Source organism: Ochotona princeps, chromosome 13, assembly GCF_030435755.1.
Source record: "Ochotona princeps isolate mOchPri1 chromosome 13, mOchPri1.hap1, whole genome shotgun sequence".
Taxonomy (NCBI): Eukaryota; Metazoa; Chordata; class Mammalia; order Lagomorpha; family Ochotonidae; genus Ochotona; species Ochotona princeps.
In genome coordinates, this window is record NC_080844.1 from 53,986,715 (window position 1) to 54,001,698 (window position 14,984).

General features: G+C 39.4%; 1 protein-coding gene across 2 annotated transcripts in view; it reads left to right on the plus strand.

Annotated features, from left to right (window-relative positions):
• SHOC2 (SHOC2 leucine rich repeat scaffold protein) overlaps nt 1-14,984 on the plus strand; it is a 70,196-nt gene that overhangs the window by 17,048 nt on the left and 38,164 nt on the right. For both annotated transcript variants that reach the window (XM_004579848.3, XM_058671393.1), the window contains exon 2: nt 13,323-14,247. In XM_004579848.3, the coding sequence (XP_004579905.2) occupies nt 13,545-14,247 (703 nt within the window). In that variant the 5' untranslated portion in view covers nt 13,323-13,544. The remainder of the gene's footprint in view (nt 1-13,322; nt 14,248-14,984) is intronic.

A 14,984-nucleotide genomic window follows, 5' to 3' on the forward strand; every position in this document is an offset into this window, starting at 1 on the left:
TGTTTCTTAGTTTATTGATGGTGTAGCTTGTATTTCTGTTACTTGTTCTCTTTGATTTGTTATCAGACAAATCAAGAGATGTTTCCCCTGCAATTTGCTGTTTATTTATTTATTTATTTTCTTTTCTAAAGATTCATGTATTTGAAAGGCACTTAGAAAAATCAAATGGCTGCAACTGCTGGAGCTGAGCCAATTCAAGTCAGGAGCCAGGGCTGCTTCTATGTCTCCCATGTGGGTACAGGGTCCATGAAGGCTTTGTGCCGTCCTCTACTGCTTTTCCAGACCAAAAACAGAGAGCTGGGATGTGGACTGGCACTCATATGGGATTATGGTGCTTGCAGGTGGAAAATTAGCCAGTTGAGCCATTGCACTGGCACCAAAATGGTCAAATAGAGATAAATTGCAAGACATTCAATTCCCTTCTCTCTTATTTGAATTATTCTCTTTCTCCTAGGCAAGAGGAAATTAACTTAAGCTAGATATATATTCGTAGCAGTTTTACTGCTAAGGAATGATCAGTGCTGGGTCTGAAGAATTGATGTATGGACCAAGATAAATTTTTTTTTCTGAATTGAGTGATGGTTATCACTTTCTAATGGCCAATAATGGAAACATTTATCTATATGTTCTGTTAATAGAAATTTAAATGGCTGTAGAATTAATCTCTGAGGTATTTAATTTATAACTGTAAAATAGTATTTATTTTATTTTAGCCTGATTTCCAGAAAGATGCCATTTAGTAGAAAGTAGATTCTGGATTAATGAAATTGTGTATTTAGATGAAATAATGGAAGAAATTTGTAAAATATCAGAATGATCAGTAAGCTATGAAACATTTTATTGTGCAGGGTCAGTACTGAGATGGAGGAGGCAGTAATTTTTTTAAAGATAAAAATTTGGCTTTTTTGTATTTTGCTGGCCACCTTTTCAGCGTTCCCCCTAAGCCAAAAGCAATTCTGTTTTTCCCAGTCTGTTTTCTTTTAAATATTTTCTTGGTTCATGTTATAATCCTAATTGTTTACAGGGTAATACTTAGTGTGTTCCCAAATAGGAGTCTGTGCTCGTATGTAAGAGATGGATCTTGGAAAAAGAGCTAATCTGTAAATTATCACTTATGGTCCATGTTTTCTAGGACAAATAATTTCATTTTTCTGAGTTGCTGTGTCCTTATCTATCAATGGGGTTACTCTGCCTGGAAATCATTTCAAGGATTTAATTGAAATGAATGCTAAATGCACTTCTTAGCAAGTGCTTGTCATGTATTAATTGCACAATAAATATTACACCACACACAAGTGGTGATGTCAAATTTCATGCTATCCTATTGAACAAGTGATCAAGCAGTTTAATTCCCTTAATTCTTGCTTACCTGTTAAATAGGAATACTACTAGCTAGGTACCTGCTGCTTAGGGTTGTTTTAAAATCTAATTATTAAAAACTAGTTATAAACTCTCAAATCCTGTCTGAGCAGAGGTCACAGATTTTATATTGTTGAAGAGTATAGAGATACTTTTAATTGCAACTCAGACGCTAACTACTTGATTCTACATTTGCTCTTTCTCAATTTTTTTTTGTGTGTTTCTAATGTTTAAATATGTATTAAACTGTTTTAACTCACAACACAGCCACAGGTTGATATATTTTTTCCCCTACACCAGCCGGTTTTCAGACTCTCTGGGCATCAAATGGTTACCCTGTAATTTCACTTTGGTATTACCTGGAGTTAAGGTCATATTCGACAGTTAGAGGGTTGGATGACATGAGACTGACCTTATGTCATGTATTAATAGCAAATTTGGATCACCTGTTTGACCAACTGACTGTAAGTTGAAGAGTTTCCTACAGATAGCTTCTTGCTCAGTAATTTACTAGAAGAGTTCATATAACTAAGAAATCCCATTCTTCAGATTTATTTACTCATTTGAAAGGCAGAGTGACAGAAAGGAAGAAAGTGATCTTCCATCTGGTTCACCCAGAAGGCTACAGCATCTGGGTCTGGGCCAGGATCAGACCAGGAGCTGAACACTCCACTTGATTTCTCCCACATGAGTAGCACTGGCCCAAGTCTGGTAAGATCTGCTCTGAATTCCCAGGTGTGTCAGCAGGGAGCCTGGTTGGAAGCAAAGCAGCCAGGACTGTGTTCGTGCTGATACAGAATGCCGCAGGTGACAGCTCAGCTCACTGCACCAAGTGCAGATCTAGCACTTTGCTTGCTATTCCCAGATAGTACATATAAAAACTACAACTCTGCAACAGCTAACTAGAAGATATGCATAGAGTGAGGGATGGGGGAAGGAGTGTGTACATTCCATCCCTGCTCCAGTACGCCACCCTTCTACCATGCTGGTAGAAGCTCTCCAAACCCTATAGCTTAGGGGTTTTAAAGATTTTATTGCACAGAAGTATTTGATTAAATTATTGCCCGTTGGTGATTAGGTGGTTTTCCAGCTTTTCTCACCTGAGAGGTTGAAGGGTGGGACTGAAATTTCTAAGCTTCCAGTCTATACTTGTCTTTCTGGAAAGCCTGAATGAGGCTGCAATCTAGGGTGCCTTTAGGCGTGGCCTCATTAGAACAAAAGACACTCTTATCACCCAGCAAATTTCAAAGGATTTGGGAGTTGTGTGCCAAGAACCAGAGACAATGACCAAATTCATGTTTAGCACAACGTATGTTTACATAATCAGTATGTATTAAGCATGCATATATTTAAAACATACATAGTTTTGAACTTTCTACAAATAGAACCATTCTTTGTCATTCTAAAACTTTGTGCTTGTTCACCATTTTTTTTCTGATAATTGGCCATTTTTTTTTTTTTTTAGATTTATTTATTTTTATTGGAAAGGCAGATACGGAGAGAGAACGATATACACAGGAAAAAAATCTTCACACCCAAACTCAAAATGTAGTTCTGTATTAAACTGAGATGTACCCTAGCCCAGACGAGGTTAACGGTACTGCTTGAGCTATAGCACAGCTGCTTAGTTGTATTTGACATTTTCTAGACATCACATATGGAAACATGTTTCCTCTCCAAAATTGCCAGTACTGCTTTCTGAGAAACAAAGCACTATATAGTTAATGTAAAGTTTCTACTTTGAACAGGATAAACTTTTGATTCCTCTTTTCATTTGTAGGTTAAGCAAAATGATAATTTTGCCATTTGAATGTCAATATTATGTAACCTAGCTACTTTGAGGATAATCTTGAATTGCTTTCCTGGTAGTTTGTTCTATTTCCAGGTTTCTCCCTCCAAACAGAATGACAGTGACACGCTTTATCCTGACTTGTTTTCTGTTTTGGTTTATGCCTATCCTAAATAAATACTGTGTAAGTGAAAAAAAAAAATCTTCACACCCCAAGTGGCCACAGCAACTGGAGCTGAGCTGATCTGAAGCCAGGAGCCAGGAGCTTCTTCTAGGTCTCCCATACTGGTGCAGGGTCCCAAGGCTTTGGGCCGTCCTCGACTGCTTTCCCAGGCCACAAGAAGGGAGCTAGATGGCAAGTAGGAGCCATCGAGTGTAGAACAGGCGCCCATGTGGGATGCCAGTGTGTGCAAGGCGAGGATTTTAGCCAGTAGCCTATATTCGGGCCCCATATTACTTCTTATAAGTATATTGATTACTAATTGTTGCTGTGTAGTGAGTGGGTGCTTATATGAAAGTGCATGTGTTTTTGCAAGTTAAATACATAGAAGTAAAATCCTTAGGTTTTAGTGTAGATAGGAGTATTTTCAAATGTGCCAGATTTTTGCCAGTTTTTTCTCCAAGGCACTTTTTACTTTTATTAACAGAGTATGTGTTTTTTTTTAAAAAGATTAGTTGTATTGAAAAGGCAGATTTTCAAAAAGAAAGAATTTCCATTGCTGCTTTACTCCAGAGATGGCTGGAGCAGCTGGAGCTGAGCTGATCTGAAGCCAGGAGCCAGGAGCTCTTCTGGGTCTCCCATGTGGGTGCAGGGTCCGGAGGCTTTGGGCCTTCCTCAACAGCATTCCCAGGCCACAAGCAGGAAGATGGGTGGGAAGTGGAGTTGCCGGGAAATGAACCGGCACTCATATGGATTCCTGGTGCTTACAAGGTGAGGATTAGCCTGTTGAGCCACAGTGCCAGCCCTAGGATAGGAGTTTTTATTACCTTTTTCTAATAGCTGGCGTTATCAATTTTTTTTACACTTGCTTGCTTGATGGCAGCAATATCACCTCCTATTTCCCTAATGTTACTGCAATGGACTTTGATGCAGTGTTTCTTCACAATTTAAGTAGTTTTTCTTTTCTTTTTTTTTTTTTGTAAATTTCCTGCCAGTTTTTTTCTTAGTGCATTGTATTTTTTTCTCTTGGCTACTTGCCAACCTTCTTTATATATTACATTTGAATTTTTTTATAGAAATATAATTTGTCAAAACCTGTTTCAGTAGTCTTCAGGTAGTTGAAGCTGTTCTGATGCTGCATCAGAACATGACAGCAGTAACTTCCATCTGCTGGTTTACTTCCCAAGTGGTCACAATGGCTGAGCCGAGCTGATCCGAAGCCAGGAGCCAGGAGCTTCTTCCAGGTCACCCATGTGGGTGCAGGGTCCCAAGGCTTGGGGCCATCCTCTACTTTGCTTTTAGATCTAGTAATGTTTGATTTATCACATTTAGTGCAAATTTTTAATAGTCATAATGTATCTTGTTGAATTGATTCCTTAGTGTTTATATAGTGACATAATTTGTCTCTTTTTATAGTTTTTTATTTTTAATAAAAACACTTAATTGCAAGTAAACAAGGGAGCAGAAAGAGAGGATGAAGTTGCAGCCTGGAAGCTGGGAACTAGTGAGGCCTCTCGCTGGGGCAGGCACTCAGTTCCTCAGGCTGCAGCAGGGGAGTTTCAACTGCAAGCCAAGTCTGTGTTTGAGCCTAGGTGGGCATCCCAGGGGGTGATAGCTAACCACTGTGCCAAGTGTCTGCCCCAAATGCATTTTTAAAATCTATTTTGTCTGCTACTTATTTAGGTGTACCTTTTCACTTATGTTTTTGATTGAATGGGGTATTTTTTTGTATCCTGTCGCTTTTAGTCTGTTTATTTCTATTAGTGAAGGATTTCTTGTGTGATACTTAAAACTCCATTTATCCAGTCTGTATGTATTCACTGAGGAATTTATTCAAGGTTATTGTTCATAAATTTTTTAATCTTACCTTTTTTCCTTGATTTGAATATTCTTTTTTAAAAAGATTTATTTATTTAATTTTTGAAATTTTTGTTTTTTATTGGAAAGTAGGATATGCAGAGAGGAGGAGAGGCAGAGAGGAAGATCTTCTGTCTGAAGGTTCACTCCCCAAGTGTGTGCAACAGCTGGCACAGAGCTAATCTGAAGCCAGGAGCTCTTGTGGGTCTCCCACATGGGTGCAAGGTACCAAGGCTTTGGGCCATTCCTGACTGCTTTCCCAGGGCACAAGCAAGGAGCTGGATGGGAAGTCTGGGTGGAAAGCCGGGATATGTACGGGCACCCTTATGAGGTGCTGGTGCATTCAAGGCAAGGACTTAAGCCGTGAGGCTATGATGCTGGGCCCTCTTGAATTTTCTTTATTCTGTAACAGCTAATTCTTTTAAATTTTTAAGCATTTCATTCATTTGCATTTGTTTGGGGCCTGCTGCTTAAGAGTTACTGTGTTCTGGGCTTGGTTGGGTAAGATGCACCCAGAAGTCGAGGTTAGATGCTTGCTGAGTGGCTGTTAGAGTACCTGGACAGATGCAGTGTGTTAGCCTAGAATGGGGCTACTTCAGGCATCCCTTGGTGAATGTGATGCAGTTCATATTGCACCAGGGGCACGCCTTGTGGAGCACAGAGCATACCTGCTGGTTTCTGAGGATTGTGCAGGGCTTAGCATGACTAGCAATCTGGTCAGGTGATAAGCAGCTTGAACAGTTTATCAATTTGGTCTCTGTTCTGTTTGCACTGCATGGGGATGAGTGTCTCAGTGTACTAGGGGAGATGGGGCACAGCTGTTGTGGGAAGAATCCATGAATCTGTGCAGATTACCTAATGGTGGAGCTCAGGCATTCTGGGAGGCTGATTTGTGCATAGGAGGGACAGTAGGACAGTTTGGTCTCAAAAGTGTCACTACAACAGAGGCTTGGTTGGTTGAGGATACTCCATTAACTGGATTTCCACTCCCTAAACTCAGTGATTTTTACTTCTTGTGAGCAGTAAAAACAGTCTTTCTGTTCTTAAGTAATGACAGTTTCATTGTATCAACATTTTGTCTCTTCAAGTAAAATGTAACTAAGCATCATTTAGATCTGTTTATTTTCACTTCTTTGTGCAATAGTTGTTCCAGATATTACCTTTCCATACACTTAACCACCTCAGACAGAGATAGAACTTGGCTAGTGTCAACATTCAGTTTCCAGGTGGAAAAGGAGAACTGCTAACTAGGCTCACTCGTATTCTTACTTTTTCAATTGTTTGCTATTTTCCAGGTTTGTAAGATCTAAGTTCTATTAGTGCAAGTTCCAATCTCTTTGTTTCTCTGTGTGAAGAACTTCTCTTTAACAGTTCTTTTAAAAGAGCAGATCTGGGATCATATTCTTTTCATTTTTCCTTATTTTAGTTGTGTTCCTGAAGGCTGTTTATGTGAGTAAATAACTGTTCTGACACTTCTTTCATTACGTCAGATACTTTGTCACTTCTTTCTGGCTTATATAACTTGTGATGAGAAATTCACAGCATGCAAACAATTCTCTTTCAGGTCTATATTATAGTTTTTCTGTCTGCTTTCAGAGTTTTCTTGATCTGTAGTTTTCAGCAATTCGAGTTTTATAATTTGGGCATAAATTTATTTTTTTCTTGTTGGAGATTTGCTCAGCTTTCCCTGTTTCAAAATTCTACAAGTTTTCAACAATCATATCTTAACATTTTTTTCAGCTCTACTTTCTCTTTTGTCTTCTTCCAGAACTATTAGGAAACAATGTTCAAAGTTGTTTCTATTCCATACTTTCTTGAGGCTCTGAGTTTTTGAAATTTTTTTTCTTTTAAAAAAATTGTGAGACAGAGAGATAGTACACACATACCTTCCCTGTCTGCTGGCTCTCTTCCCGCGTGCTGGCTTCTGAAGGTGGGAGTTAGGAAATTAGTCTGTGTCTCCCTGGTGGGAGATATTTGAGCCATCAGCTGTTGCCTCCCAAAGTGCGTGTTAGCTGGAGGCTGAGGTCGGGTGCAGAGCCGAAACTTGAATCCAGACACTCTGATAATACAGTATGGTGCATCTCAGCCAATGTCATAACTGCTAGGCCAAACACCCACCCCTGAAGTCCATTTTCTTTGTGTTATTCTGATTGGATAATTTCTTATGATCTTCCCTCAAGTTCTCTGAGTCTTAGTTCTGTAGTTGCTATTCTTCTATTGAACCAATCTAGTTGATTATGGAAATTTTTTAAACATGTCATTCTAAAATTTCCAGTTCTTTTTATTTTATTTTATTTATTTTTTTTCCTGAAACTTTGTATTCCCATCCGTTTGTTTGTTGGACTAAGAGTTACTTTAAAATCATTTTTGGATAATTATGTATCATTTCGGTGCTGTTATCTATTGCCTTTTTTTCATTAGTGCTGGTATTAGTTCTTGGTATGAGTAGTGTTTGTATCATGGACGTCTTGAGACTTATGAAACTCTTGATTTCTGTTTAAGGCTTTGATTTGAGAGCCTGTTTGGTTCAGAACACATGGCCTGATCCATTTTTGTGGTCTAATCCTAGTTTAGTTTTCAAAATCTCGTCGAGTGTTCTCATGTCCTGTTTGCGTAGTATCCCAAGGCCAATGTGAAACATAGGCGTACTCTACACTACATTGTTTTGATTCTGGTTACTTTCATGAGTGTAGTACAGTTGTCTGCTCCTGGGAATTCTACACAGACTGAAAGAATCCTTCTCCAGTTTCCTGTTCTCTGTAATCATCTCCCTTCCCCTCTATTTGGAGAGAGTGCTAAATTACCTGTTTGCTTAGTGCAGGATAAAGATGAATAGGCCTGTGTTACAGCGTTTGCATCAATGGGAAGAGAGGCTACCACATCCGAGCTGATATTTGGATAGTGCAGCATGGGGATGGTCAGAAAGGCTCCAGGCTGCCATCTCCTTAACTCAGTCCTGATATGAGAAGAGCTAGGGCTGCTTGCGTTGCTTCTGTGCAGTTTAGTGTGTGAAACTGAAGGTTGGCTAGGTTTTACTCTAGGTCATCGTAGAATTGGTCAAATAGGTAGAGGAACATGACTTTTGTGGTGTTCAAATAAAGAAGGTCGGTTAAAAAGGTGCAATCCTGTGTTGCTGTTTTCCTCACTGTCTCTTGAACAGAGAGAAAAGACTTACCTGGGAATTTTTAATGTGGTTGCTGATATTTTTCAGGTGTGGGTCTCTGCTGCCCACTGTGATAAAATCAAAGCCAATCAAAACCTCAGGGAACTTAACACCAAATCATCTTTTGAGTTCCAAGATCTCTAACCGATTGTTGAAGTTGTCTCTGTGTCTCAGGTGGCTTCCTGAGCAAAAGGCTCAGTTGTAAACCAATTCCCGCTTTAAGCGGCTCCCTGAGTGATGTGCTCAGCTACTTACCTTACTGGTATTCACCAGCTAACTTCTGTCCGAGTCACGGTGCCAGATATCTGTGTCTCCCGTCCCACGGAAGAAATCACCCGATACTGGAGAGCGTTTCAGAGGCACTTTTATTCCAACCTTCAGTTCCTTTTTTGGGGGCAGAAGCCCCTGGCTTATATATCCCTCCTATTCGTTAGATCCGTTACCCAGAAGCCTTCAGTTAAGTAAGTTAATTCCGTTATTTCGTTATGCAGAGAACCTCCTCACCCCTCCCCCAAGGCCCCTGGCTATCTCTCAATCCTATCCAGTCAGCTTACACGCCTGAGGCAAGCGGTAAAGGGCCAATCACAGGGCACTTCCTGGAACCTGTCGCCAAGAGGAAGTAGGGTCCAGGCATCATCTTAGGGCAGCGCACACATGCAGTGCTCCCAACAATCTCTATCTCTGTCTCTCTCTCTGTCTCTGTCTCTCTCTCTTTTGAAATGAAACCTTTTGGAGTCTAAGGTTTTTAACTTTTAATTAGTGGGGGAAAGAGGGTAGAATGATCTTGGTCTGTCTTGTCAGATTGGAGATCCTGTTCATTGTAATTCAACATCTAATAGTAAAGCTTTAACATCTGCATTTGTGATATCAATGTGTTTCAGTGTAAATGGCCTGTGATGTGGGGTTTTTGAAGTAAATAGTTGCAGTTTTCTTCTTCCAAAATTATAGGAAATTCATTTTAGAAATAGCAAAATATGGACCGATGCAATGGCTCAGTGGCTAAAGTCCTCACCTTGCATGTGCCAGGATCCCATATGGGTGCCAGTTGATGTCTGGCTGCTCTGCTTCCCATCCAGCTCCCTACCTGTGGCCTGGGAGAACAGTGGAGGATGGCCCAAAGCCTTGGGACCCTGGACCCATGTGGGAGACCCAGAAGCTCAGCTCAGCTCTGACCATTGTGGTCACTTGGGGAGTGAACCAGTGATTGGAAGGTCTTTCTTTCTGTATCTCCTTCTCTGTAAATCTGTCTCTCTAATAAAATTAAAGAATTCTTTAAAAAAAAATAACAAAATACAATGTGAGTTTAAGTACAAGTTATGAATTAGTTTTTGTGTCCAATTTGTGTAAAAATATAGTTTGTGAAAAGAGTGATTTAAAGCCTCAAACAGTGACTTAGGATGTGGGTTGGCAGTCTTTGACTTAATGATCAAATCTAGTTTGAGACTTTCAGTAAATGTTTATTGACTCATGGACACTCCTTTCGCTGATTATCTATGACTGCTTTGTTGATGAAATGACAAACTTCTGTTTTTGCAGTAGAGGGCAGTCCTCCCCAAACAACTGGAAGTATGTACTATCTGGCTCTTTTTTTTTTCTTTAAAGATTTATTCATTTTATTACAAAGTCAGATATACAGAGAGGAGGAGAGACAGAGAGGAAGATCTTCCGTCCGATGATTCACTCCCCAAGTGAGCCGCAACGGCCGGTGCTGCGCCGATCCGAAGCCCGGAACCTGGAACCTCTTCCGGGTCTCCCACGCGGATTCAGGGTCCCAATGCATTGGGCCATCCTCAGCTGCTTTCCCAGGCCACAAGCAGGGAGCTGGATGGGAAGTGGAGCTGCTGGTATTAGAACCAGCGCCCATATGGGATCCCAGGGCGTTCAACGCGAGGACTTTAGCCGCTAGGCCACGCCGCCGGGCCCTGTCTGGCTCTTTACAGAAAAATGTGTTGACTTGATATAGAAGGTATTAAGAGTATAAACTGATTATAATCAGCATCCTCATCCGGTTATGATTTAGATGTTCATCTTTGAAATCCAGTATAGAGCAGGGTAAAGAATACACAAGAACTTCAGTAAGACCTACTGTAGAATTTATCCTGTCATTCACTAGGTATCTCACTTTGATACATAATTTTTATCATGTAAAAATTGGGAATAGATTGAAGAGTTTTCATCATTTTGGATATTGCTATGTGCAGAGGAAATGATCAACTCAGACCTCCACCAGAGCACTGCTTTGGTAGTTGTGTGGTGACATTTTGAACTGATTACAAAATGGACTAAAAGGAGTTAGCTTGCTTATCATGGGGCTGTAAAATATAAAATAAGACAAAACCTTTTCTTTTTCTAAGATTTAATTTTGTATTTGAAAGGCAGAGGTGGAGACTGAGAGAGATTGGGCTTCATTTGCTGGTTCACTCCCCTGATGGTCGCTCTGGTTGGGGTGGGGGCCAGTTGGAGCAGGAGCCAATGACCCTCCCATGTGGGTGCGCTTGCCCTAACATTCAGGCCGTCTTCTGCTGATTTTCCAGGTGGTTAGCAGGAAGCTGGACCGGAAACAGGACTTAACAAGTGCCATTGATGACATTCCTGGCAGGTCTATCCTACACCACAACACTGCCCTAAGATAAAATCGTGCCAAGTACTCCATATGTGGTAGCTTATAGTCATCTGCAGTAAAACCTTGCAATATAAAAACACATTGCCAACATCCGTGTAATTCATGTGATTTTATCCTTTTTTCCCCACTAATTTTTAAGTATATTATATTACATTACAAAATTGGGTAGATAAAAGGTTCATATTTTTTGCCAGTATAGCTGCCCTCCAAATATTGTGGAATTGAAATGATTTTTTTTAATGAAAATATTTGGATGGCTGTTCCCATGAAAACGTGACAGATTACTCTCAGTCTGTATTTTTCCTCTAACGAGTCGGGTGGTGTCATCTGCTTCAGATGTGTTGCCAGATCTAGAGCCTAATTGGTGCTATTGGGTGATTTGTTAGTTTCTCTGAACAAAATGTGTTTTTACTGGAACTCAAAATTTTGTAGTTTATATTCAAACTTGATTGATTCTTTCAAAATACAGGGTTTTATTCTCTGACTAGTTGTATTTTTATCAATTGTGAAATACAATACTGGCAAATCTCATCAGGTGTGAGAGTGTCAAGGTGAGTTGGTTAGTTTGTGTTGTGCAGTTTCTGATATGCAGGTCTTCTGCGCTTTACTTAGCGACCATTGTTCTTGTACATTTGACCCTTTGTTTTAATAAAGTTCTACCTTTATTGTGCTCTACTGTCCAAATTCATTCCTTATTCTATGCCAAACATTCCCTTTCATGGCACTGTCTGATGTTTTGCTGCATCTCATCTGCTTTTCTTTTCAAAGAATTATTTTTTTACTGGAAAGTCAGATATACAGAGAGGAGGAGGGACAGAGAGGAAGATCTTCCATCCAAATGAATCACTCCCCAAGTGAGCGCAACGGCCGGAGCTGAGCTGATCCGAAGCCAGGAGCTGCTCTTTGGGGTCTCCCACGTGGGTGCATGGCTTTGAGCCATCCCTGACTGCTTTTCCACAAGCAGGAGCTGGATGAGAAGAGGGGCTGTCAGGATTAGAACCAGTGCCCACATGGGAACCCTGAGCATGCAGGACGAGGACTTCAGCCACTAGGTTGCCGTGCAGGGCCCTCATGTGCTTTCTTGATCGCTCTGTTACTTGGAGGTTAGCCTGTGTTCTTCCTGCATATGACTTCTTGGCCTTTTTCAGAGGCATCAGTTTTCCCCAAAGTGCTAAAGCATATGTAAGCCATCTCCAGAATTAATAATATATTATCTTATTATTTGCTATTATATGAGTATTGTGAGTGTCCAATTAAAAAGTAAATTTGTACAGAATGGGCCTCACATCTTATAAAAAGAAATTCTGAGTATATCATGTGCACTTCAGCTATCAGATTCTTTCCATTGGTAGCATTTTAGTAACTTTTTAACCTCTTAAACTGAAGTCTTTGATGTTTAAGCCCTACTGTCAAATAACTATGAGTTACACAGAATTAACAATAGAGCTAAAAAGTAAGAATGATGGATTTTAATTCCCTAGTGTCTAGAAGAAGTTGATTTCTTCCATAGAGAATTGTGAATGATCTGGATTGGTCAGTTCACCAGTGAACTTTTTGTTCTGCAAGAACCTGGTATAGGTGATGTCTCTCTCTCTCTTAGTCCCAAAATGCAAATGTTATTGGAGATTGCTCTCTCTCTCTCTCTCTCTCTTTTTTTTTTTTTTTTTTACTATTTCTCAACAGTTGTGCTAAGATTTACTTGTGTTAGAATGTTTTAGGCTGTTATTATAAAGGGTGGTTTCTGATGCCCTTTTCTCTTAACCATTTCCTTTATGTGTGTTTTACTTCATTCGTTGTGTCTGGCTGCACTGCCTTCTGTTTTGTCATCACCTTTGAAGTCTGCCCGTTGCCTCAGCTGTGTGGCAGTAGTTACAGGTAGGGTAGTGTCAGTGCCTAGGAACGTAAACTGTGGATGTAGTCCACCTAATTTGAAATCTTGGCTCTGTTTTCCATGATCACAAAGCTAGTTACTTAAACATATTTCTGTGCCTCAGTGGTCCTTTGGATTAAATGTGAATATCAGTTTATCTCACAGGGCTGTTCTCTGTGTTAAATTAATTAATATTGGTAAAATCACCAGAATAGTGCTTGTGTGTAGAAAACACTGCTAGCCGTTATTGTGATATCTCCACTTTTTGGCTTGTACAAAGTTTTGTACCAAAGTAACTTGAATTCTTTACCTGCCTTTTCCTGTTTGATTCCAAGTTTCTTGTAAGTAGGGCATACCTTATTGGTGTAATTTTTGATACATTTTGTGGTTCAATATTCACTTTATCACAAAGGAAAATAAATTCCTTGATAAGATTGTTTGTAGAACTTATTTACATAATATAACTTGAAGTAATTTAGCACTTTCTGTGTTGTATTGCAGGAATTCTGATGAATCATTGACCAGCACCATTTTACCAGTTGAAGTGAGTTACTGGAAATGGGCATAGTGCTTTTAGAGCCACCATGTGACAGATGGATGCCACACTGTACTGATTACTTCTTCCAGCCAACACCTTTCTGACCTTTTGTCTCCTCTTCTTCGAATTCTGATTACTGACAAAATAAAGGAGTTCATGTAGCTTTTCTCCATTCTTGAGTCACCATGAGTAGTAGTTTAGGAAAAGAAAAAGACTCTAAAGACAGAGATCCCAAAGTACCTTCAGCTAAGGAAAGAGAAAAGGAGGCAAAAGCCTCTGGAGGTTTTGGGAAAGAGAGCAAAGAGAAAGAACCTAAGACCAAAGGGAAAGATGCCAAAGATGGGAAGAAGGACTCCAGCGCTGCCCAGCCGGGGGTGGCTTTTTCAGTTGACAATACGATCAAACGGCCAAATCCAGCACCTGGTACTAGAAAGAAATCTAGCAATGCAGAGGTGATTAAAGAGCTCAACAAGTGTCGTGAAGAGAATTCAATGCGTTTGGACTTATCTAAGAGATCTATACACATATTGCCATCATCAATCAAAGAATTGACTCAATTAACAGAAATTTATTTATATAGTAACAAATTACAGTCTCTCCCAGCAGAAGTAGGCTGTCTGGTAAATCTCATGACACTGGCTCTAAGTGAAAATTCACTTACCAGTTTGCCTGACTCTCTTGATAACTTGAAGAAGCTGCGGATGCTTGACTTACGACATAATAAACTGAGAGAAATCCCTTCCGTGGTGTATAGGCTGGATTCGCTCACCACTCTGTATCTTCGTTTTAATCGTATAACTACTGTGGAAAAGGACATCAAAAGCCTGTCAAAACTCAGCATGCTTAGCATTCGAGAGAACAAAATCAAGCAACTACCTGCTGAAATTGGTAAGATACCCTTATTATTATATATGGATTTTTATGTTAAATAGTTCTGTTGAATGCTTTTCCATATGAGAAAATACTTGATACTTGCCTAAGAAACAGCTTGGTACAAATTTCATCTTCTTTATGATTATGGTTTCTTTAATTATCTAGTTTTTAATATTCAGTGCATGTTGAGATTATTTTATGGAGTTAAGAAAGTAAGATGTAACCAGACTGTTTTTATTACACAGTCTTGATTTGCTTTATTCTTCTCTGGGTAAAAAAAGAATCTGAAGAATAAAACTGTTTCCTTTTATGAAGTATTTGCATGTATAATTATACTAGCTATAGGAAGGCTGTGTTTTTCTGTTCTTTGATTTTTCCATTCTTAATCTGAAAAATGTTTGCTAAATTTACATCACTTTCTACCTAAATGATTAACATATGTTTTATGAAAAAGCAGTCTCATTAGGGAATTGAAAAATGGTTTCCTTTTGAAAGTTTAATATATTCATTAAAAGTAATCCAAGATTACAAAAATGTAGAAGAAAAGTTGACATGGAACATTTCATTTCAGTCTTGAGTACAAATATAAAGCAAAATTGTACTAAAACAGAGTGTGTTTCCAAGGATAATAGTAGAAGCAAAAGGTAGTGACTGTAGGTATGTAAAAACAAGACAGTTAACTTGATGTCTTTCTGGGAAATTTTTCTTATTTGGATTAGAATAATCCATTGGCATCAGTTTTGAGGAATTGA